The sequence below is a fragment of the Anguilla rostrata genome, chromosome 14 (assembly GCF_018555375.3).
Source record: "Anguilla rostrata isolate EN2019 chromosome 14, ASM1855537v3, whole genome shotgun sequence".
Taxonomy (NCBI): domain Eukaryota; kingdom Metazoa; phylum Chordata; class Actinopteri; order Anguilliformes; family Anguillidae; genus Anguilla; species Anguilla rostrata.
The window spans coordinates 7115167-7139666 of NC_057946.1; the positions used below are offsets into that span (position 1 = coordinate 7115167).

General features: G+C 41.5%; 1 protein-coding gene across 1 annotated transcript; it reads right to left on the minus strand.

The window, feature by feature from the left end:
- On the minus strand, positions 1-23880 carry LOC135239879 (protein mono-ADP-ribosyltransferase PARP8-like). Its single transcript, XM_064308866.1, has 27 exons — positions 23470-23880; positions 22113-22167; positions 18628-18665; positions 17357-17446; positions 17029-17099; positions 15699-15767; positions 14604-14698; positions 11427-11487; positions 11106-11196; positions 10435-10501; positions 10079-10207; positions 8488-8997; positions 8381-8441; positions 7726-7779; positions 7532-7627; positions 6701-6793; positions 6213-6338; positions 5775-5840; positions 5296-5363; positions 4180-4228; positions 3921-4033; positions 3629-3701; positions 2780-2849; positions 2494-2570; positions 2203-2272; positions 2032-2116; positions 1-1583 (listed from the first exon to the last, which is right to left on the minus strand). The coding sequence occupies exons 1-27, from the start codon at positions 23606-23608 to the stop codon at positions 1481-1483; spliced, it is 2619 nt and encodes an 872-aa protein (XP_064164936.1). The 5' UTR covers positions 23609-23880; the 3' UTR covers positions 1-1480.
- Between the last annotated feature and the right edge of the window lie 620 nt (positions 23881-24500).

A 24500-nucleotide genomic window follows, 5' to 3' on the forward strand; every position in this document is an offset into this window, starting at 1 on the left:
TTCAGTATACCAACACCAGAAATTAAAAGTGTACTCTTAGTAAACAAGTTCTTTTGTTCGGCATTTCATTACACAGGTACCAGATGACAAATTCCAGCAGAGGCCCTAAAGCAACCAGCAGTGGACTGCAACCAATATACGTCAATACAAACAGTGCAGTCCATAAGTATTTGAACATTGACAAAATTGTTGTTGTTTTGGTGTTGGTTTGTTGTTCTGTGCTCCATTGGATTTTAAATGATACAATGAATATGATCTGAAAGTGCCATTTTTATATATAGCCCCCCCATTTTGGGGGACCAAAACTAATTTGACAATTGGCTGCTCAGCTGTTTCTTGGCCAGCTGTGTGTAGCTGCAACCAAAAAGTTTAGGTGTGGAATTTGTATTGGAGTCTGTTGCTGTTGTCTCTCAACATAAGGACCAAAGAAGTGTCAATGCCAGTTAAGCAGGGCATCATGGGGTGGAAAAATCAAAATAAATCAATCAGAGACACAGCCAAAACTCTGTGTGTCAAAATCAACTGTATGGCAGCAAACAACCCGGTACATCACGGAAGACCACTGTAGTGGATGACCAAAGAATACTTTGAATTATAAAACCCTTTTTCAGCTTTCGAACAGATCAAGTACACTCGCAGGATGTAGGCATAGGTGTTTCAAAGACAACATAAAGACGAGACTACAACAGCATAACCTCAGAGGGTTCACTGCAAAATGCAAACCACTCGTAAGCCTCAGGAACAGAACAGTCAGGTTTGCTAAAATCAAAATACATTAAAAAACTGCAGAATTCTGGAACAAACTCTTATTGACAGATGAGTATTAACCTGTACCGAAGTGATAAATAAATAAGTGGAAAAATAAGTTTGGATAAATAAAGGAACTGCTTATGATCCCAAAGCACTCCCCTCATCTTCAAAACATGGTGGAGGTAGCGTTATGGCTGGGGCGTGTATGTTTGCCAGTGGAACTGGCTCACTTGTCTTTACTAATGATTTGACTGCTGACGGCAGCAGTAAGATGAATTCTGAAGTGTACAGAAACATCAGTGCAGATCCAATCAAATACCTCAAGACAGTGCCCCCAGACACACTGCCAAAGCAACCAACGAGTTTTTCAGGGCCAGAACGGGGCCTCATATTCATTGTTTCATTTAAAATCCAATGAACTGGAGTACAAAGCCAAAAAATATATATGTATATTGTGTCACTGTCCAAATACTTATGGACCGCAAATATATATATACTGTGACTTCCGAAGCAACGGGTATTTTTACATTATACATAAGCGATGTTCGTGGAAATACCTTTGTCACAACAGGGCTATAAACAGTGTAGCTCTTGTTGGAGATTCGCAACATACACAAGTACATTAAGTCGTGTCTTTCCTTGATTAACCGACCAGAATGTTTTTACTTCTTTACCTCAGGATCCAGCTTTGAGGTAGAAGCGGGTATAAGCAGCATTGTGTTGGTCATTTTTATCCAGTGGCAGTCTGGTTGCCTATGACACGCAGTATCTCGCTGTGGACACTGCTGTCTTGTGTGTTGACACTTGTGCCACCAACCTGGCCATCCTCATAACTGAAATGACAGCAACGTTATTCATTACTTCATTAGGAAGCTGTAATTCAAGGGCAAATGCACAATTAGGACTGCATCTGAAAACCTTTTCCATTTAGAAACCACTACAATATAGTATACTTATATGTATCATCTTAACAGTACTTGCAGTACAACTACTGATTGTGTGCAACAAAGCAATTATGGCTCATATTATCTACTGGTTCAAAATAGTAATACTATCTGTAAACACAAAGTTAATGTAGTGTCCTGCACTTGGCTTTTGTGTGTTTTCTTAATAGTCATCATGAATAACAAAATTAACATATTAACAATGAATACAATTTCAATAATATCATATTTTAAAAATGTTCTAACATTCATGTAGTAAAATTTTACAGACACTGATTTGGCAATTCTACAGATTCCCAGGAATTAACTTTAACAATAAGAATTGATCATTACTCACACAAAGAAAAACCTTGTACAGATGTTATCCGTGTTTGCAACAACCCAGATGTCAGCATGTTTGTGCAGATCAGGAGAAGTGATTACTGGGGGGAGGGGGGGGAAATGTTTTCTTTACAAAAGTGACAACGTTAACAAATCTTCCACAAATCTGAAAAGGGGACACGCATACCTTCACATAAGGCAATGCATTTCAGGTTACAGCTTTGCAAAAACTGTGGCTGCTGTCCTTTTTTCTGAGACTGCAAGAGAAGAATAAAAAGCATATAGGCTCATTTTTTTCTTTGCCATATGTGTGTGTTATCTACCTGTGCCTACTTAATCTACAGCTGTCCATCTCCCTTTGGAGAGCCCTCGGGAACACTGAACATAAATGTTCAGTTTCCCCATTAGATCAATACTGGCTCTTAACTGACAGCTGCCTACGGAGCAAAGCATGCAAAGACAATCCAAACATTTAAACCTGCAGATTTGTGTTGGTCTTGCAGTTTGATGCCGTCTCATCCTTTTTCGCAACTTTCTGCAGTTTTTTAGAGATCCCTGTGAATACAGATAAACCGACACTTTCAAATGCGTCTTGAATCCAATCCACGCCTGCTTGTAGTCAATGACGCTTATTTTGACACATGAATATTACATTATTCATGCATTGCCTGCAACATTAGACTCTTTAAAAAAAACAAATCACACAAATGAATACTTCAGATTAAATGGATGGTTCAGGTTTCCCCAAAGTATTTGTTTCTTACCTGAGTAAACTAAGGAAATGCTGGACAATGGGCTGACGTAGATACCACTCCCATAGGTGGCGCCATGGAGCTAAACAACACAGATCATCAGATTGCTAACCATTTCTCGTGGCACAAAGGACCGGACAGCACAGTGAACACCCAAAAAAGGCTCAACACAATATAAATGACATGGAAGGATGCACTCATTGATATTGAAATGTGAACATTTAATCTCCACACAAGCTCTTCATTCACTGTGCAGTTGGTACTGCCTGTTATGTTATGTTAAGACAGCACAGGGAAACCCACTGTGAACTTGCTTTCAAGGCAAGTCGACGCCGGTTCACTTGTTCTGTCTCAAATCTGTGAATGAAGCTGAGACAAAATGACAAACATTTAAATGAAGATTGTTTGGTCTTGAGTTGTGCACCATCCTTTGTTTTGATTTTTGATCTGTGTATAAAGCATAAACCGACACTTTTGTCTTGAATATACGCCTTTTATGGCTATTACTTATAACAAGATGCCAACAAGACCAAAAAAGAAATCACACAAATGATATTCAGACTTAAAAGGATTAGTAAAAATTACTGTTTTTCCAGTCGTGCTGGACTCTTCATTTACACTCATAGGTCTATGGGCTAACAACAAAGATGTAACTTTTAAGAGGCGGCGGTGAAACCAGCTCCCTTAATGACATTGGAAAGGCACTAGTGAAATGTGATCTTGTATCTCACGCTTATTCACGTGCAGGGCTGACCGAGTAGTTACGACAGCACAGGGAACCACGAACCAAGGCCACGCACGCCAGTTTCCTTGTTCGTCTCAAATCCGTGCTGGCTGACTGTTCAGCGGTGCAAACCTTACCTGGAGCTTCGAACTCGATGGAACAACCAAACCATTCCTCAGAATGGAGTGCCAATTCTCTATATGAGACCCACTAAAAAAAAAATAAAAAAGAGGATAATTATGATATAACATTTGATCTTATTCCATCGTACAGACCAGGTCTAATAGAGTTAATAATGATGTACTGAATCTGAACTATTGCCTGCAGGGACTTACACACATAAAAGCACAGACATGAAGATGGACACGAGAAACGAGTTGCTGCTTCATTTTTAGCGCATACTGAACACTGAAAAGTGACGAGACCCACTGAAAAGCGAAGGTGCTGCCATAAATGGCTTTGGCGGCTCTGAAGTTGGACTCTTTGGCGGGTGGACTGCTGAGGAGGAGGAACTGGTGAGGGGTCTGCATGAACTCCAGTTGCTATGACGACAAAAACAAGATGTAAGGAAACATCCGTGCTTCTCAAGTAACATCCAATGCAAATGCAAAAGGCTCAGCCTTGAGGGATGCATACAGTATCTAGTTAAAAAGGCTGAATTGTAGAACTTAAAAAAAAGATGACTCACTCTGGTTACTGGGAGTTTAACTATGTGAGATCTGTTGCTGGATATCAACCTAGAAAACAAAATAATGAATTAGTCCTCTCTTGGTCCACTCATTAACACATGGAGTGCAGCAAGTGAGGCCAGCCTCCACACAGTCACGAAGAGATCCAGAAAATAGCTGTCAGTCACATCAACCGCAATTAAAAAATTGGTTTTTTCGATCCTGGATGCTGAGACCACATTCTACAGTGATTGTAAATCCGATATAGTGACAGTTATTCAAACAGCCCGTTTGTAAACAGCATCACTCCGTACACAAGCCATTGCTTACAAGTAGTAATTGTACTTACGAAAACAGTTAATTGTTTCTATATGTTGTAACTGTTTTATGAAAGCAATATGGCGCTCAGGGCCATGGTGTATGGTGAACACAGTCACAGCTACAGGTGGCCAGCACTCTGCCAATAGCACCCCTGTAGCAGTGACTGTATTCACCATACAGCATGACCTCTCGTGCTGTATTCCTTAAACATATCATCCACTGTTTCAAAACCACACTTAGGTATTCATCTTGGAAGCTTTCTTTTTCCCTAAAATCTTCAAAAATCTGTTTTGGTACATTATTTGCAGCCATTTCACCCTCTACTTGTATACTGCAGTCCAAATCACAAAAAGAAAATGTTACTTTGTAAGGATGTTCTGTTGTTTGCTGACTGTATTCAGTTGAGCTAAACGTTCACTCGACGTTTTACAGGACTCAACAAAGAGTATGAATGAAAAACAAGCCATAATGGTATGCGGCTGTATTCAAGTGCCTTGACTGGCATGGATGGTTGAATTTTTGGAAAGATGACATTGACTCATGGCCTGACATGCTTGAGTGTTCTGTTAAATGATACATCGTGCGAACACATTTTTATACTTATTCGATGACACATGAACACTCTGAAAACTGTATTTGCGAATTGTGTATGGTAAGAAAAAATTAAAATGTTTTTTAAGAGCGTCTTTTTAAGATCCTCTCAGTTCACCGGAACCTATTAAAGCTCTTCAGAGCATTCCATCATCCACTCTGAATTCATCATCAAATACAAAATTGAGAAGGGACAACACTCTAACATCAAAGAGGTCTATTACCATTGCAGTAGAGGATGAGCTAGAGGGTCTTGCTTGTCCATCTGTTTCTTAATTTCCAAGTAAGATCCCTGTAAAGAGACAGCACAAAGAGATGCACTACTTGCACAAACTGCAAACTCTTATTCCAGTTATTTTAAATAAATGCTTAAATTAATCTTTAATCCTATTGTATTTTTAGGCATGCAGTGGTGTGGCTAGCCTGTTTTTGATAGGACATATAGACGTCACTCAGCTATTACATTCTGCAAAGTGAGAGCTTGCATGAGAACATGCCTGGGATGTTTCCATGTTTTGAAACAGTTATGCATCTGAGCTTTGGGCTCACACTTATTCACCTTTTACACTTAGCCACATATCCACCTTTTACAAACGAATTAGCCACCTTTTACAAGGGAGCACCTGTTCCTGAAATACTGACATGGATTTCCATTACTGTTGTTCATTTAATACCCCAATACAACAAGACAGCTTATTCCTACCTTTGTCATTTCTCTGATTGATGTAAGGTTGTCAAGGGCATTCATAACTCGATTGTAGTTCTTTATCTAAAATGAATGAGGCAATGTAACAACAAAAAACTTTCAGGACATTGAAAGTTATCTGAAGGACAAATTTAAAATAAAAATAGAAAAATGAATACTTTAGCAGTCATTCAAAACTATTCACTGTTTAAAAAAATGAAATAATTTTTTTTTTTTTAATTCACATGGAGGTTCATGATGTAGTGTAAAAAATATATGTATTCACGTTCTCAACGAGGTCGTAATATTTACTTATCAAAGAAAAGCAGGTATTAAGGCTACTGTTGTGCCGAATGGAATGTGGTCTGCAATCGGTAAGAAAGGAAAGTTGTTGCAGTCCTTTCCTGCACGCCAAATTAAAATACAACATCAATAATGTGGGAAAGGTGAATGTACCTTGGGATTAAAGGCCAGCTTCTGAGAATCCCTGGGGTCAACCACTGAAGGAAATGGCTCAAAAATGACATCCTTCCTTGGGGACCGCAGTGCAGATCGGCACAAGGAGACCAGTAAGTCCACAACCTGGGAAACGGAGAATTAACCAACAGTCGTTAGTCGCCGTCCTCTGTGCAAAAAAATAAAATAAAAATACACACAAATAATACACACAGTTATAATATACACAGTGTATATATAACATTGAGAAAATGCAACACGTGATTATTTGCAAGTAAAGTTAAGCACAAGTGTTCACTGAGCCCTTTTATAATTTCCATTACAATCTTCCCATCCAACTCTCAGGGGAATGCTCTACAGAAATTTGTAGAGTGGTATAAAATTGGTCTGCTTGATATTGATTACACGATATTCTCTAGGTCCTGGTTTGTTGCTCAAACACCAGCCGAACTGGCAACTGCACTCGGATGCACTTTGGACAGTGTTACCTCAGCTCCTGTGGCAATGTAAACTGTTGCATCTTTCATGACCCCTAGCATTTGGAAGGCAAACACACACAGCTCCCGCTCACAGATGGAGGGCTGCAAGAAAAATTACAGTCACTGCACAAGAACCAGTTACTACATAAATGAATGAAGAACATGTACTGAAACCTGTACTGTATACAACCGGAACAGTTTACTATATTACTTCTACTACTCACATTTTAAAGAGAACCCAAATCTGATCAGAGTTTTATATGTGGCCTCACTACAGCCGCATGCACCACTAAATATCAGTATTTCTACAGTATGAACTAAAGCTGTCTGATTTTCAGAATTAGTTCATTTGTTCATTGCAGTGTAATAAAAAAAATATATAATTAATTTGATTTGATTTTAAGTGCAGACACTGGAACAAGGTTTAGGAACCAGTATGTCCAATATAATGTGTACACCTGCAAGCCATTGTGTAGAATGCAACACAACACAGCATTTAACATGGATATTTTGTTTCATTACAGGCTATGTGTAGCATTGTATTACAACAACACAGTTACAAAAAAGTTTAAGCTTAACTGTATTTCAAGAGAAAGTAATGCTAAAATAAACTGTTTTAACAAAAAAAAACATCATATCCTGTGTGTGATGCATAACCATATACACTGCTTTTCATATGACCTCGAAACGTGTTTCAGTTTTGACATTTTCCGTTTGTTATGTTGCACCAAAGCTGATCTTGAGCAAATGTGCTTGTTGTACACCAATGCTGACCTTTTCCTCTATGTTATGTTAATAATAACATGCACTCGTGGCTGAGCTGCCAGATGAAGGACTTACTATAAGCATTGGTCCATTCTGAAAGACGTGAGGTTCATCACACACCACACAGTACTCATTAAGGAACGGAATCCTCTGCACTGCATATTCCATGGTCTGCAAACAACCAACACATTTTAAATGAAAGACAGGTCAATGCACGTAAACAGTAATAGAGCAGACCAAACACTATTTGTATTAAAAAAAGGAGTTACCTGGACAAGGAAGCTTCTGTCTCTCACTGGTAATGACTTTGCGGCATTGCTTGTCTGTCCACATAAAGAGGAACACGGCATTACTGTTTACTCCATATTACAGCATTTCCATTTATGTGCCATCTAAAACAAATGGATGACTGCATGCCATGTGCAGAACTGTAAACTGCTCATAATGGACAGCATCTCCCACAGTGCAGTGGGGGCGGTGGTTTCCCAGCTGGCACTACAAGCTCTACAAGCACAGCTTCTAGCTGTGGTTTATCAGGAGGTCACCAGGCCTTTATACAAAATATGATCTGTATTAATCCCCCAGTGTTCCATCAGAGCATCTGAGATGGCAATAACAGTGCTCAGACACACTCATGAAATGTGACAATACATTCCTTTCATACTGAGGGCTTTGTTTTTTTACTTCTCATCGTCAGCGTTATGTGAAAGTCTTACTACAAAAATACAATCAAGTTTAGTATTTTAATTTCATCATTTTACCCCCTTCATTGCCAGCTGATTTTATTTCCTATTTTTTGCCTATCCCCCAAATAAGCAATTATACCTACAAAACTATCCCGCGTACTTATGTGGAATATTTCTGTGGTCTGAAGGCGGTGAGGCTGTGTGGGCGTGGCCTCAGGTCTGTAGCCGCTGCTCTCACCGTGGGCGGGGCAGGCGAGGCGGGCGGGGCTGGCAGGGCGGGCGGGGCGGGCAGGGGCGGGCGGTGCGGGGTGAGAGGCGGCAGGCGGGCGGGGCGGGGCAGGCGGCGGTCCGGGCGGGGTGAAAGAGGTGGGCGGGGCGGGCGGGGTGGACGAGGCGGGTGGTCCGGGCGGCGCTGGAGCGAGCACGCCCGTGAGCCCGGAGGTGAGGGAGAGCCGCCGGCTCTCGGGCCCTGAGACGGGCTCCCTGCACGGGTCCGGCTGGGCCGGCCGGGTGCCGCTGGAGAAGGACGAGCCGAGAAGGCCTTGGGGCCCGAGGCCGTCCAGCCCCTCTCTCCACGGGCCCCTCAGACCGCCGTCGGGCCCCCCGGAGTACGGCCAGTCGTCCGCTCTCCCTGCGGCGGGGCGGGGCCCAAACAGCCGCCTGCGGGGGCTGAGGGCCGGGGCTGGCTCCGCCTGGGGCTCGCTGGACACCGAGCGGTCCGGGGCTTTACAGGGTCTGCTGGGACAGCCGTCCTCGGCCCGGCACAGCAGATCATGGGACTTGGACCCCCCGTCCTGCTCCTGCCTCAGCTTCTTTTTGCTCGTTCCACAGCCAAGAGGAGGGTAGCTGAGCGATCTGCAATCAGAGTGTTTAGGAAACAACATCAATGCACATTCGCAGACCTTCGGTCTTTCCATTTTATCTTTTATTTTATCCATGCATTTCCATTATTTCCCTACAGGGGGAAATACAGTGCCCTGCTGCCCTCCAGCAGGGCACTGTATGGTGCTCTGCTGGACTCCCAGCCACAGCAGGATTTGATTCTAGACCACAGGCTGCATCACAGCACGAGAACAAACCGGAGACATCACCAGAGAGCCTCGCTAGCCTTCGGTCTCTGGAATATTGATTTTATTTACAAAGCCGAAAGCCTGACCTTCACCGCCGTCAAGATCATTAGCAGCAAAAGAGCAACTCCCACAGTGTCTACAGCAGAGCCGTACAGAAGCTGTAGCTACACAAACAATTTCGCAAATGATTATTTGTTCACTCTGAAGGGCCTGTTTGGAGGAGCATTGGAATATCTGAACGTTGGCTGTAATGGAGAAGCATTATGAAACTGTCATGAAGTGTAATGGAACTCACAGCCAAGGGAGGTGATAGGCGGACAAAGATGAAGGCAAGGATGAATGTGCCAGTAACATGCAGTGAAACACAGATAAAATATACACACATAAAATAATAATTTAAAAAAAAAGAAGTGGAAGAACTAATAAAATTTCTACTGCTCAAAATAATAATAATAATAATAATAATAATACTGGGCCACAACTGAATCACAAACCGATGTGACCAGTTCAAAATCACAATATCGTTACCCCCACAAAAACAAATGAATACTCATCTAGTGTTATGGGATATAGACGTAAGAAGCACTTCAGAATTTTTTATGAAAATGTTTTGTCACAGTTAGCATGTACCCTCGCTCACACACACACACCTGCGGTTCAGTCCCTAAGATTGTACCTGTTAAAATTTCCAAAAATTAGAAAATTTATTTAAAATGCACCCATACAAATTAGAGTGTCAGGAAAGCAACACTTTCAGTGATGATGAACAGCAGTGATTCATCATAAACACCAGTAACAAATAAACCTGTACTTCCTAGAAGACTGCGTTTACATAACAAAACATTGATCATATTCAACCACTTCACCTGCGAAGGCTTGAAAAGAGGGTCAGCGGTGATTTCGCCCTCTTATCCGGCGGCTGGTTGAGGACTGGGCAGTTCAGTTTCTCCTCACAGTGATGCTTCCACTTCCGAGTGACAAACGTCTGCATTATCCTGAGAGGAGGAAACAAATCCATAAACAAGCAGACTCGCCTATTAAAAAATGATGTTTTTTTTAGAAAAAGAGCTATAATGCGAAACTCCATTCATGATTCGTACTTGCAAGGTCTGTCTGTTCATAAACACCTGCTGATATTTTTGCAGTGTGGTATCAGACTCATGATTAAAAGCTGCCTACTGACTGATGGTTAATTCTACGAGGGTGTCATTAACAAACTTACTTCTTCAGCTGACGTCCAAGTCCAAACATGACCTTTCTCGATGCTTGGAACACATCAATTGTTGGTTCTGAAAAATAAACATTTTCGTACCACCATATTAATAAATGACACGCAAATCAACTGCATTGGCTAAGACATATGCAGAAATAGCAGAAGAGAAAGAGTAATGAGGTAGCTGCAGGTTGAATTGTACAGAAATAAATATGATATAAATACATTTTCCTTTGTTGCGGCAATATAAACAAAGTGCCTTGTTAAAAAATACAAATGATTGGCACTGTGTCACATCATATATATACTTTCAAACTGTGTCCCTTCGGTGTAAAATGCAAATGTCATATATAAATGGTAAAACCGTTACCAGTAAGTAAACGGAGGATATTTATGGCAATAATACAGTACCTTAATCCTAGCTATCTAACCAGCGGAAGAATTTAAGATCCCATTCAGGATATTTATACCCCATCCCTACACTTCTAAAGGTAAAATTATACTCCGTTAGATGCTGTTAGTCGAGTTGGTCACACTCCCAATGCTCGCAGTTAACGTGCTGCAGTCTCGTCCACAGTAGCTTAAACGGAGATGTGAAGTAAGTTTGCGGCGTGAAGCCCATTAAAACGTGCTGTGCAGCGCTTTGGCGGACGAGCAGGCTACAGGAGGCAGGCTCTGACCTGGCCCATTCAGGTACTGCGTGAGCGAGCAATGCAGCCGTACGATCACCGGCTCCCACCGGTTCACGCCCCAGGCATCGGCAATGTCCTCCTATACAGCAAGAGAAGACGTTTTCCATTCATCAATGGAAACACAGATTACCACAGTTCCACCACGCCACCATTACAGTCACGATAAAAGAGATTCAAACACAATATGTGGGTCAGTCAAAGCAACAGTTAAAGTAACAAAGAGTAACATAGCGCTAGACTTGTTACATATGGTATATGCTTTGTTCGTACACTGTATACATACATATATGCGATTTGATGCATACTTACATCGAGGAAACTGACATCGATGTGTAAATCTATGTCAACATCACCAATCGCACCATATTCCCTGTAAACAAAGTTTTTAAATGTAAATGTTGCGCTAATGCTCACATTAACAGGGCAGAAGAACACACAAGCAGGAATATTTCCACCTAAGACTGGCACCTCAGGGGACCTGAGAATCTAAATGATCACAGTCCTTTACCAGGAGAGTCCCATTGAGACACAATCTCTTTTACAAGGGAGACCTGGCCAAGAAGGCAGCTCAGTTAAAAGATATTACAAGGAGAAACAGCACATTAAAATAAAATACAATACAGTACAAAGCAGACACGACTATTAGGGGTCATGCAAAGATACACACACAAACAGAGTGACAGAGACACATACATGTAACCGGCATGACATGAGGGATTAAGTATTAAAACAGGTGCAATTAACAGTTAAGATTTCTGAGACCTTTTTTTATAGGCAGCCAAGGAAACGAGTGTGCCAAGCTTGAGCTTAACCTGCAGCTCATTCCAAGACCAGGGGCCATAATAAAACAGACTCCTCTTGCCGGCCTCTGTCTGCACATTAGGTACCTAGAAATACAGTCTAATATTAGGTCTTAAATTATGTGTATTTTGTGTGGGTAAAAACTTTGAACTATATATATATATAGGTAACGTTCTAAAAATGGCCTCTAAGAAAGTCAATCACCCCTGCCATGGTTTTCAGGTTTGAAGCAATGGTTCTCCCAGCTTCACCACAGAAGCGGAAATTCAGATTTTTCAACATCCACAAAAAAGGAAGAAAAATACGAAATGAATAAGAAAACAGCAACTGAGCAATAAGAACCATACAATCAATGTGATTCCATCTCTTTTTTGGTCTTATTACATGTGGCTGCTGTCTAGAATCCATACAAAGGCATTCCGACCGCAAAACAAAATGCGCAAAATGTTTTCATTACATGAGAAGATGAATGAGGCAAACTGGCAGCTATTGCCTCTAGCGCAACAATAAAAAAACAGTGTTGAAACAACGCGCACATAAACACTTATGTGAATGGCACAGAAGTCTCAAAGCAGCCATAGCAGCTAATAACACAAACATTTGGAAACTTGCACGGAATAATAAAAAAAGCACACAAAGATGAATGCATCCATCACTGGAAATCTAATTTTCACACTGGGAGACCACAAAAACAGACATACTGTGTGAGAAAAGCATGATGCAAGTTACTTGGTATGATAGAGCCCACTGTTAAAGCTCAGCGCAATTACTAATCCTCTTAAATATCAGCTATGCGCCAGTCTGCCAGTGACGTTGCTTGGAAGCGTTTTCACATTGTATTTCCATCGCCGGGACACCAACCTTGCAGGCTCATCTCCCTGCTCTTTTACATCAAACTCTTCAACAGGTGCAAGTACCGTTTCCTCTTTCCCCCTTATCTTGCACAAGTGTAGTCAAACATGCGCTTCATTGTGCTCAATAAATTAACTTTGCATCTTACACTTTTCACCTGCTAATCTCGTTTCCTTTCCGACATCACGGGTTAATCTGTGTACAGAGCATGATCTGTGCATTCCAGAGACACTGAAACTGGCACTGGCTGCTTTTTCAGAAGCACTGAGGTCATCCGTTAGTTTCCCAATGGTTTACCAAACTACGAAGAAATGAAATTGGTGGGAGAGAAAATGCCATTGGGTAGACTGTCAACTTCAATGTATCTGTTTTATTATTCAGTCAAAAGTACTTCCCTATTTAAAGTTTCCTCACTTGAACATTCAACCCTGTTCTGAAGGGAATACTTTGTCCAAATTTGACTAAAGAGAGTGCATTCATAGGGAATTCACTGTGTGAAATTTAAAAGGCAGATTTAATATTATAAATGAACCGAGCAATGCCCTTTGGCAGAGCTAGCCTCAGCACAATTCCTATTATTGCTCAACACTGTGGCCGTTGTGAACAAGATGAATAACAAATGAGCTCTCATGGTTCAGAAGGACCCATCGTTCACAACATTCAAAAGATCAAAAGCGCAGGACCATATGAAGGAAAAATGCTGATTAGGCCCATTGGGACCCGTCAATTTGTTATGACGGCATCAAGCCTAAAAAGCAAGGCCACCATAGTGAGTCCAGTGACAGTGGCTAGGGACACTGAGCGTGCATGCAAGCAGTAGAGCTTCACCACGCCGAACTTGCCAGAGGCTCGACGGACTGTCTTTGCTCTTGATTTGTTCAGTCGATTGTAAACGGGAAAAAAAAATCCTCCCCAAGTGATGACAACACATGAGAAGGCAAAGGATCTTTCATTTCCACTTTAGCTTGACGACCAGCGCAGCGGTAATCACGCTGGCGGAGATGACTCCCCGGACAGGGACAAGAGGGCTTCCGTGGTCACGACAGCCCTCTGTGCCCTTACCCGTACATCATCCATCGCAGAGGTTATTAAGTCAGGCCGTGGCGGGGCCAAAAGGATGGCCATCCGTCTCGGTGACGCACCGCTGAGGACCGTGCCGGCGACTGCCCGGTTGAGGGGAGCTCATCGGCCTCTACATCGTCTCTCCTGGCTGGGAGCCACAGAGAGGCAGAGTGCTATTCAGCGGCACGCCCCAGCAGAAGCTTTTCAGCTCAGCCTGTCGTTAATAACATGTAGTCGAAATAAAGGCTGTTGTACATTCTCCTGATCTACGTCCCCCCCCTCCTGAGAGTACATGAAAAGAATGGAAGGACATCTGCCGGCCTTACTTTTACTTAATTCTACAGCAGTAAAATTGTACTTCATGAAGACATACAGAACAAGACAGAGCAAAAACTGGAAAGAAAGGAATTGAAAGAATTTCCCAAGAGGAGAGAAATACACTGAAAAAAAGTCACACTTCAACAGTTGTTCAGTGTGGAAAATGATGGGTCTTCAATAGGCTGGGCTGTTATCGATCACAACACCTTGGTCGGGATGTCACCTTTGAAAGGGTTCTGCTATTTGAGTTCCTGCTCATAATTAACTCACCTTGCAGTGTCTTAACTTACGGTGAAAAAGAACAAAACTGAAACCAAACAATTTTAATGTACTAAGTGAACGGTACTAAGAAAAAAGTTCCTCACAAAGAAATTCAGAACATAGCGCCAGTACGTGCCTGCCCAAATCACTATATGGACAGTCAGAGAGGAAATGAGCAGTTCGGTGCTTTACCTGAGAGATACTACGTGGGGTCCATGTAATTCCCTCAGTGCAGCCAGGTCGGCCTCCAGCTGTGGGTGTTTTTGAATTTCTCCATCATAGTTAACCTGTAAGAGGCACCTGGGGTCAAAGGCCAGGTATTGTACTCATCTGGAAACTGAATTTTTAACCACTTTAATTTTTTCACCATTATTTCATTGTGAGCTATAAAGTCATCATTGGTTTTTGTTTAAGCACATAATCAAAAAAGAGCATCAAAAAAAAACTGAGAGCCAGGATGAAGATGGATCTACTGGCATCCAGCTCCATGGAGATCCAGAACCAGGGCCACAGACACCTTGTCTCGGGCTCGGACCCCGAGGGAACCAGAGATGAGCAGTCGTCATGAGCACAGGCTTGGCCTTATGCCCCAAAAATACCAGGCTAGAGCCAGGGCTATGTCATTAACCTACACCAGGGCTCACTCATAAAAGTTAACCTCAACGTTTCTGTCCAATAGAGCCATTTTCACACCACATACTCTGCTGTGGAGCACATGCTGAAAAACAGATAGTGGCCTCAAGCTCCACTAGCTCAGGATAGCAGTGTGTGCCTATACTGCCTGTACTGCGGAAAACAGTACATGCACTCAAGTTGCAGTGCTCCACATGCTGGGGTGGGAGACGGAGTGGTAACTTAAGAGATGCAAACAGTAAATTGGGGGAGAGTGGGAGGTGGGAGTGTGAAGAAAATTGGGACGGACGGACGGACAGACAGACAACCCGAAAACATAATGCCTCTGGCCACGGCTGTGCCGTCGCGGAGGCATAACAACAGTTTCCATGCAGATTGTACGATTTCTAATTATAAACACAGGGAAACTAACCAGAGAAAATCACAAAACATTAATTTAATAAATTGAATGCATTTCCCAATAAAAGGCTGTCAAAAAACATCCCCCATTTCCATCAGCATGTACTTATTATTTTATAATGAAACATAACAGGGGCTATAAACACCATACAAATGATGACAGCAGGATGTGTCACAAATCTCAGACACCCGCCATTCCTTTTTCAATGCCACACAGAAATACAGCTGTTGATAAAACCCAGTCCACTAGCTCACCTGATCACTGTAATAGAACTCCTCATAATCATTGTCTGCTTCGGGATCCTCCTCGAAGGTACAATGAACCTGAATGATGCGGGGGGAAAAAAAGATTAGCCACACCCATTTAGACTGCATCCCATTACTTTCTCTACGGCCTAATTGACAGATGCAATATGCTTAGTTGAATTTCCAAAATAAAATTAACTTCCTACATACAAACATGATCATATTTCTATTTAAATCAATTCAATTCGATGAGCAGAAATTACAGTGGACAAATGTCCCCTGTTTCAAGTAACACTACATTCTTATAAATATAAAAGCTTGCTAAATTTTATACTGCGAAATTATGTATAGCTAGCTGCTGACTGACAGTTCCATTCTGAACATCATAGCAAGCAGCAGTTACAGTTTCCTGAAGTATTGAATTGATAAGTTATGATTTTTTTAGTTATGATTTTGTTTTGTTCACATGAACTTGTTGATTTGGCAAGATTTACATCAGGAATACTGTACGTTTCACACTAGTGAAACGTACAGTAGCTGCTAAAGTTTTAAATACTACAAAACAATGACACTGTAATTATGCTGTGATAAGATTATTCCTTTAGAAAACAATACATGGAAGCATTTACTCAGTATGGTTGTCCCTACAATACAATCCTTAAAATGTAGTATTCTCAAGGCAAGATCAAATTTCTCAGAAATCATAAACAGTTCCAAGTAGGGATGTGACGGTATACCGGTAAGACGGTATACCGTAAAATTAAAATATGAAATATTATCTATCATAAACGTAACATAATACCGTGATAGAAAATCACGTGACAAAAGCTATTTTCGTGTGGGGAATTTTTTTTTTCAATCCCCAAATGTATGATAATTTTGCCATTTCAAAAAAAGGGGAGGGAAATCACCAAATCCCTGATTCAGGATCCGGTTTGCCTTTTCACTAATCTGATCCTAGATCTGTATTTAGAGGCAAAGTTATTTAAAAACACGGGTTGCGTCTCTCCAGCCAATCATTATATCCCCGAAAAAAAGCTAACTCGTTCATCCGTGTGGGCTCACTTTGGATTCAGGAAAAAGGATTTTTATTATTTTAAATATACAAATTACAGGGAGTGAATTATTCAGTTGCATTTTTTGTTTTATTTTTCAATTAAAATGGTTTAAAAAATCTGCAGAGCCATAAATAAACAGATCGAGTTGTAAACTTCGTGTGATTTTTTTTTTTGCTGAAAACCTGATACCGTGATATACCGAAAATCGTGACATTCAGTAGTACGATTATCATACAGTGAAATTTTCAAACCGTCACATCCCTAGTTCCAAGACACGTTACCTGGTTTTGGTCATTCTGAAGTTTTGATTTGAAAGGCAGGCAGCTTGTGGCATCGTTGCTTATACTAACTTCTGTTCATAATTCATAGAACAAAACACACAGTGAGGTAAGAATCACATTAAGTGTGCCCACACAGGCATGCAATTTATCATGTCCACAATTATATCTGAAATAAGGGAAGAGAACATCTTCTGAATGCACTCAAAGCCACTACCTAAATGTCAAACTTTCACAATCACTGCTTTTTCTCTTTATTTCTCATTACCCAAAGTAAATTAAACAGTTCATGCAAGAAAAATCAAAAACTGAAGATAATGTACCAACTTACCGGTTGCTATTTTGTGGAAAATTACAGGAATAGGATCCCTTGTAACAAAAACGTCATCATTGTATTCAGAATTTGACACATAGGTATTATCTGGAACAAAAAAAAAGTTGCTTATTTTCCCCCATTTCATTGGTTGAACAAAAAACCTTCATTTCCCATACTACCTTACTAATAGTAAGCTTAAATTCAGCACTTCATACATAGCCTACACTTCAATTTGCTGAATCATATTATTTCCAGCTGCCAGGAAGCCATGTTGTCTATTTACTTTGAGCTGGCAGAACAACGTTTTACTGATGGACGATTAATTTCAATGTCAGGGCAAGCTGGTAAGAGACGTTTACCATGATGGAATACGAAAGATTGGAATACATCCTGCTTGCCGGCAGTCATTTTAATTCTCTCATTTATCCTTTGTAACATCATCCTTGAAAGACATGGCTTCAAGGACATCATAAATGTATTCAGTAATCCAAACTTCACTTGTAGCCTAGGTCACAGTAAAACATTTCATAGAGGGACACAAGAACAGTCTTAGGCACTCATCAAGTAAAGCAGCTAAAATGTCAGGTGGCGCGAACGACGGCTAATTAGGCCTAAATAATAAAGGCCAGAATTTGGCATGAAAGCCAGAAACAGATATGAAGGGTAAATGGACTGCATTTATATAGCACTTTTATCCAAAGCACTTTACAATTAATGCCTCTCATTCACCAGAGCAGTTAGGGGTTTGACACGCCCAGTGCGGGGATCGAACTGGCAACCCTCCGACTGCCAGACAACTGCTCTTACCTCCTGAGCTACGTCGTCCGCCCCTCCAGACATGAGGATAATAGTATAGTGCTGTTCATTTATCTGCTCAGGACAGATACTGCTCAGTTAACAAAATCTAAACTGAGGACAGCGGGACCACTGAAGGAATCTAGATTTATTACAAATGCTGTTTGCTGCCAACATCTAGCAAAAGATTACACAGCCGTCTTATAAACTCTGCTCAGGCCTCTATACTGCATCAACCTAGGGCTTCTCTGAGGGTCAGATAAACCAGCAAGCATCCGCAAATGTATTCATTTATTTTGACATTCCAGTTCTGAGAGAGATAGCCTACCTCATAAAGGAACACTGCATTCAAATAGGAGAGACAGCAATACTAATCAGTAGAATTACTGTCCCAGTGGTTCTCATGTAATGTAAATAAGCACATTAACACTGTTGGACATATCAAACTACTGTTAGATATAAAAATGAAGTTAGTGGAAGTTACTGCCTACCTGGGTAATCTTCAGAAACATGAACAGAATATGAAACCCTATGGGAAGAAAATATTATTTAGTATTTCACTTTGGTCTTAATACATTGTGTAATTGCCACTGTCAAAGACATTCAATTTCTTTCAATTTTTCAATTCAAAAGCAGAACAGGAACTGCAAAATTAATTCCTGTGCAATGATAATGCAGCAAAAAATAATTGCTCTGCCCCATGAATTGCCATAGGAAAATCATACCAACAACACACAGTTTGACATCATTTATTTACCATAGTAGCAACTATGATTAAGTTGTAAACCTGTACAAATTTAAAGACATTACAAAAATGTAAACAAATGTTAGAACATGACATTACATTGCTTATCCAGAGCGACGTACACAACTTTTTTTTTTTTTTTTACATTGTCCTCACACCTTTGACGTAGGCGGCCAAGATAATGACTGAATTATAATTCTGGAAATTTGATTATTCTGATGGGGATGACTGGAGTTAAAGCTGTGTTGAGTTGAAGATAAATAACTCGTTGAAATATTCCAGTTTTTATTTAATGAAACATCAGCCAGAAATAAACACAAAGATTAAATTAAGCGATTAATTAAATAAATTCCCAGAGCACAGCCCCATTAAATCATGTGCAGAATGGATTTCATTTCAAGAAATCTTGGCCTCATTCACAAACAATGGGATAGAAAGCAAATAGCCTAAATTCCAGATTATTCCGGACGGAAGGTGCCGAACGGAGAGAGGTGCTCTTACGGATTTATTCAAATGCCCGCTCACACTCACAAAACTAACCCCTAACCTCATGCATCAGTCCATAACCTCTCAACTGGGCACAAAGACAGCAGGGCTTCCCTCTCACAGAAAGGCAATTAAATATTTACAGGACCTCTGCTCATTTTCAACTTTGGCAGGATTTGTGTTTTTGTTATCCGTATTTTACCCTGTGGATTGGTTACCGCGATAAAACTACAGTAGCTAATTACTGAGGTTATATTTGAGCCTGAACATTTTTTGGAACTGCAGAGAAAATGCATTGTGTGCATTTATTTTTTGGTCTTGCATATTTCAAATACAGTAGGTAAATATGTATTCTTGAGTGTACAAAATATGTAGCCTATGTAATAATCACATTAATGCTACACATCATTTGTTCAATTGAGCCTACATCCGGTCCTGTCAGTTTCCTGAGCACACTGTGTTTGCTAGTTAGACAGAGAATGCACCTCCTACATGATAACAAATTAATTAGGTTTGGGGCAAGTCAACCTTTTGACGAGGCTAAAATAGCAGACAACCAAATAGCTTACACTGCAGTATACACAAACTTTTATACATTTCTAAATGTTGGCTTTTTCCGGCTATACAGGTGTAACAATGTAACTATACACAGGACATTTCTGGCCTCTGGCTTCCTGACCACGGGACACCGTGAAGTTTCCCAGCTCCTGCTCTCCCACCGCCCTACCACCTGCGATCTCGACCCTATCCCCTCATCTCTCCTCCAGGCAATCGCATCAGACATCCTCCCATTTGTCACCTCCCTCGTGAACTCCTCCCTGTCTTCTGGATGTTTCCCCTCATCCTTCAAGAGGGCCCACATCACCCCGCTGCTGAAGAAGCCCACACTAGACCCCTCAGTCATCCAGAACTACTGCCCGGTATCTCTCCTTCCTTTTTTATCCAAAACGCTTGAACGAGCTGCATCTAACCAACTCTCTGCTTTCTTCGCTCAGAATAACCTGCTTGACCCCCACCAGTCCGGCTTCAGGCCTGGCCACTTGACAGAGACTGCACTCCTCTCGGTCAGTGAGTCACTTCATGCCGCACAAGCAGCCTCCCTCTCTTCTGTCCTGATTCTGCTAGACCTCTCCGCTGCTTTCGACACTGTGAAGCACTCCATCCACCTGTCCTCCCTGGCAGCAACAGGGATCTGCGGCACAGTCCTTGACTGGATTGAGTCCTACCTCTCTGATCGTTCCTTCCAGGTTGCCTGGGCTGGTAAAATATCTTCGCCCCGTCCCCTCGCCACGAGAATTCCCCAGGGCTCAGTCCTCGGCTGACGACACACAAGTCTTTCTCTCCTTCTCCGCATCGGACACACAGGTCCCTGCCCGCATCTCCACTTGCCTGAGGGACATCCAGAGCTGGATGGACAATCACCACCTGAAGCTCAACCCGGGAAAGACGGAGCTAATCTTCATTCCAGCTCTAACCTCTTCCCTCCTTAATTTTTCCATTTCCCTAGGGGACACCTTAGTGCCAAGAATCTCGGAGTGGTGATGGACAACAGGTTGTCCCTCTCCAAGAACATTGCAGCAGTAAGCCGGGCGTGCAGATTTTTCCTGTACAACATCCAGAGAATCCGCCCCTTTCTCACCACCTACTCAACCCAGCTCCTGGTCCAAGCAATGGTACTATCCCACCTGGACTACTGCAACTCTCTTCTGGCTGGACTACCGGCATCTGCCATCAGACCCCTGCAACTCATTCAGAAAGCTGCAGCTCGCCTGGTCTTCAACCTCCCCAGACACTCCCACGTCACTCCCCTGCTCACTACCCTCCACTGGTTGCCTGTTATGGCTCGCATCAAATTTAAAACAACGTCCTAGCATACCAGGCAGTCAAGGGATCTGCCCCAGCATACCTCCACAAGATCTTCAAACCCTACATGCCAGCCAGACCCCTCCGTTCCGCTACCTCAGGACGCCTGGCCCCACGATGGTTCAGGCTGCACCTCTCCCCATCCCTCCCTACCTCCCTGTAATCTCTAAATTGACTGTAAGCTTAGGGTTGTAACTAGGTAGCTGTTTCTTAGTTGACTTAATTAATGCACTCGTGTCTTAACTACTGCGTGTATTTTTGCATAGAATGCGTTGTTGCTGTTCTTGTTTGTGTTAGTGTTAATCAGATTAACCTACAGGGTCGAAGTTAAACTATTGCGGTTGTTCCCTGCACTTGGAACGGTACTTTGCTCTAGGGTTTTTGACACACTTGTTCCTGGTTATGGTTATACACTTTGTTGTACGTCGCTCTAATGTTGGGGATAAATACATTTTTGAACTCCACAATTTTAGATATGTAATCAAACAATTCACATTGGTTATACACTGGTGGCTGAGGATTGTATAGTAGCTGGACGAAGCTTCTATCCAAGCATTGGCACAGTCTTCATTTACTCTGTGTGTGGACAATCTTTATAGTGCCTAATCTAAACACACACAGTTAAATTCAAAAGCATTTGGACAGTGACACAGTTTTGGCTCTGCACTCCAACACACTGGATTTGAAACGGGTTATCAAGCAGATAAAGTAATCTGTCTTGCAAATAGCCTCAAAAACAACACTTCGGAAAAAGGCCCCAAAAACACTGTTTCCACGCACTCTTGCAAGAAAAGGAATTAGCCTATAACATGAATAACATAAAATCATTAAATGTATAGCAAACATAAGATAGCTAGCTACCCAAGTTTGCCACAAAATTACCTTTTAGATCCCTTTGAATATGTAAATGTGAATGTGGCGTCTGTGTACCGGAAATCTGAAAAAAGAAACAGACAGTCAGGTATCCATCATCAGCAACACCAAATATAAAGTAGGCTTAACCATGATGTACGTCTAGGTAATGTTGACTGATTTCCACAAGGGGGAAAACACCTTGACTGCAGGAAAAGTCCGTTTCAACCAGAGACTGTAAAAAAAATTTGCATTTGCCAACTTCACAGTCTCTGCTTCACACAGACAAGAGGTTGACGATCAATCGGAGTGGCAATGTCAAGGTCATGAGAAGCCACCTCCCACCCAGAGACCCAGTGACCACAGATTGTAGCCCCTGCTGTAGCTCAGTCCTCCGCAGTAATCCGGAAGTGACGCAAGCTGTACCTCATTGGTCCAGAACAAATATTGGCCCTGTGCCCAAATGACGCAATAAATCATAAAATAGACCCATGGACAGTCATAAGACGAATAAAATACACCTATTATGACTATTTGTTCTTGTGAGAAAAAAATAGTGGCTTTGTATTTTTATTGCATTTGTACCGTAGACTTACATGGAAACCGGATATGAAAACACCTATACTGGAGCCATCCGTAGTGGCGCTAGTGAGCAACCAGGAACTACAACACCAGGAAATGAGCTTCAAAAACGAAGTCTGGTTTTGGCCGCTTGGTTTCAACAAGTGCAGTTTCCATGGAAACCTCCGGGATTTCCACTGACAGTGTCCGTGGAAAGAGTAGACGTTAGGAGGTAATTTAGCATGAGTTATTTTTTAATGAAAATGCGTCAGCCAACTAGCTATTTAACATGCAATGGTCTCTTTTTACTATTATCACCACAGTTTAAGAATTGTTTAAATTCTTTCTGATACTCTAACGCTAAGTTAGACTAGCTAAGCAAAACCATGCCTTGACTCGACTAGCATAATATTTTGGCTAGCACCAGATAGCTAAAAAGTACCTGATTATGGCTTACCCGTAACTTTTAGATAATTCATCTGCATATAATGATGAATTTGGTAAGTTAATGCTAGATTATAGATATCTACTAAATGAATCAAAACTCATAACCGTGAGCGAGCAGGCTAACAAATAAAGAACTGCTAGCTAATTGACTAAAGCTCAGAAATTTTGCGTGAAAACGAAATCCAGCTGACAAGGTAATGGTAGCATTGTGGAAAATAACGATGACTAGCTAGCCAAATTAGGAGAAGTCAGTATAACTACATATGTATCTGTATGTATCTAGCTAGATAGCAGGCAAGCTAACTGGTATAAGTGCATTCCTGAATATTATTATTAATCTAAAAATATATCGGCTAGTTGATAACATTTGGAAACTCACCAGAAAACAGGCAATCTTTCTCAGCCTTACACCCCTGGACAACGATGTCGACGTCTTTTTGTATTCTCTCTTGTCTTGAACTCATCCCCATGGAATGGCTTGTTGTGCTAAACGGCGAAAGAGATTCCCCTGTCAACATATAGCTAGCTAGCTAGCTAGCGAACTAGCTGTAAAGTCAATTCAGATACTTAATTTCAGGCACATTGGCTCCTGCGCTGTCAGTGGCTTGTTGAGTTGCATTCCTAAAGTCCCAAATGTTTCTGAATGACCGTCCAGCTTCTATTACCTCTCTCCTCCAGTTAGTCAACAATGAATCAACGCTCCGCACCTCGACAGACTCAATGCCCCTTTTCTACCGGAAGTTACAACTTTATCCACATCCGCGGTATTTTAGGAGGAACGAACATCTTCTGTGAAAGGGGGGTGATAACGAAACTGAAAATAAGTTATGTGAAAGTATGTATTTGCCATGCGCATATGCTGCTTTTTCAAATACATCAGACTTATCTGGAGTAAATCACACAAAATGTCTTCATGAGATTCCGACAGTTTGGGAGAAAGGTAGTCTCGCACAGCCAGACCTCCACAGAGCTCCACACTTCGTTTCAGAAAGGATTTAGAACTCGTATGGAAATATTGAATATTTACAGACATTACTTCATTCAGTGTCAGTGTTTCAATAATAGTCTGCTCTATGGTATTTGAATATTTTAGTTACAGTTTAAAAAGGCGTACAGGATACAGATGGACATTTGTTCCTACAGTACATCAAACACTGCATGAAGACCACAGGCAAATCTGAAAGTGAACTGTTACCAATGAAGGCTCAAAATCTGATGGTAAACTGCAGTGACAAAAACAAGTAGCTGATTGAACAGTGCCTCTGTGGATTTGAATTGCTCAGTTGTTTGCTGACCAATAACCAATTTGTGATGTTGGAAATTTAAGATTTCAAGTTACAAGTCTCTTACTTTTTCTCCATAGAACAATATTTGACGTGTTGTTTTTCGCTGTGAGTCTCCATTTACCCT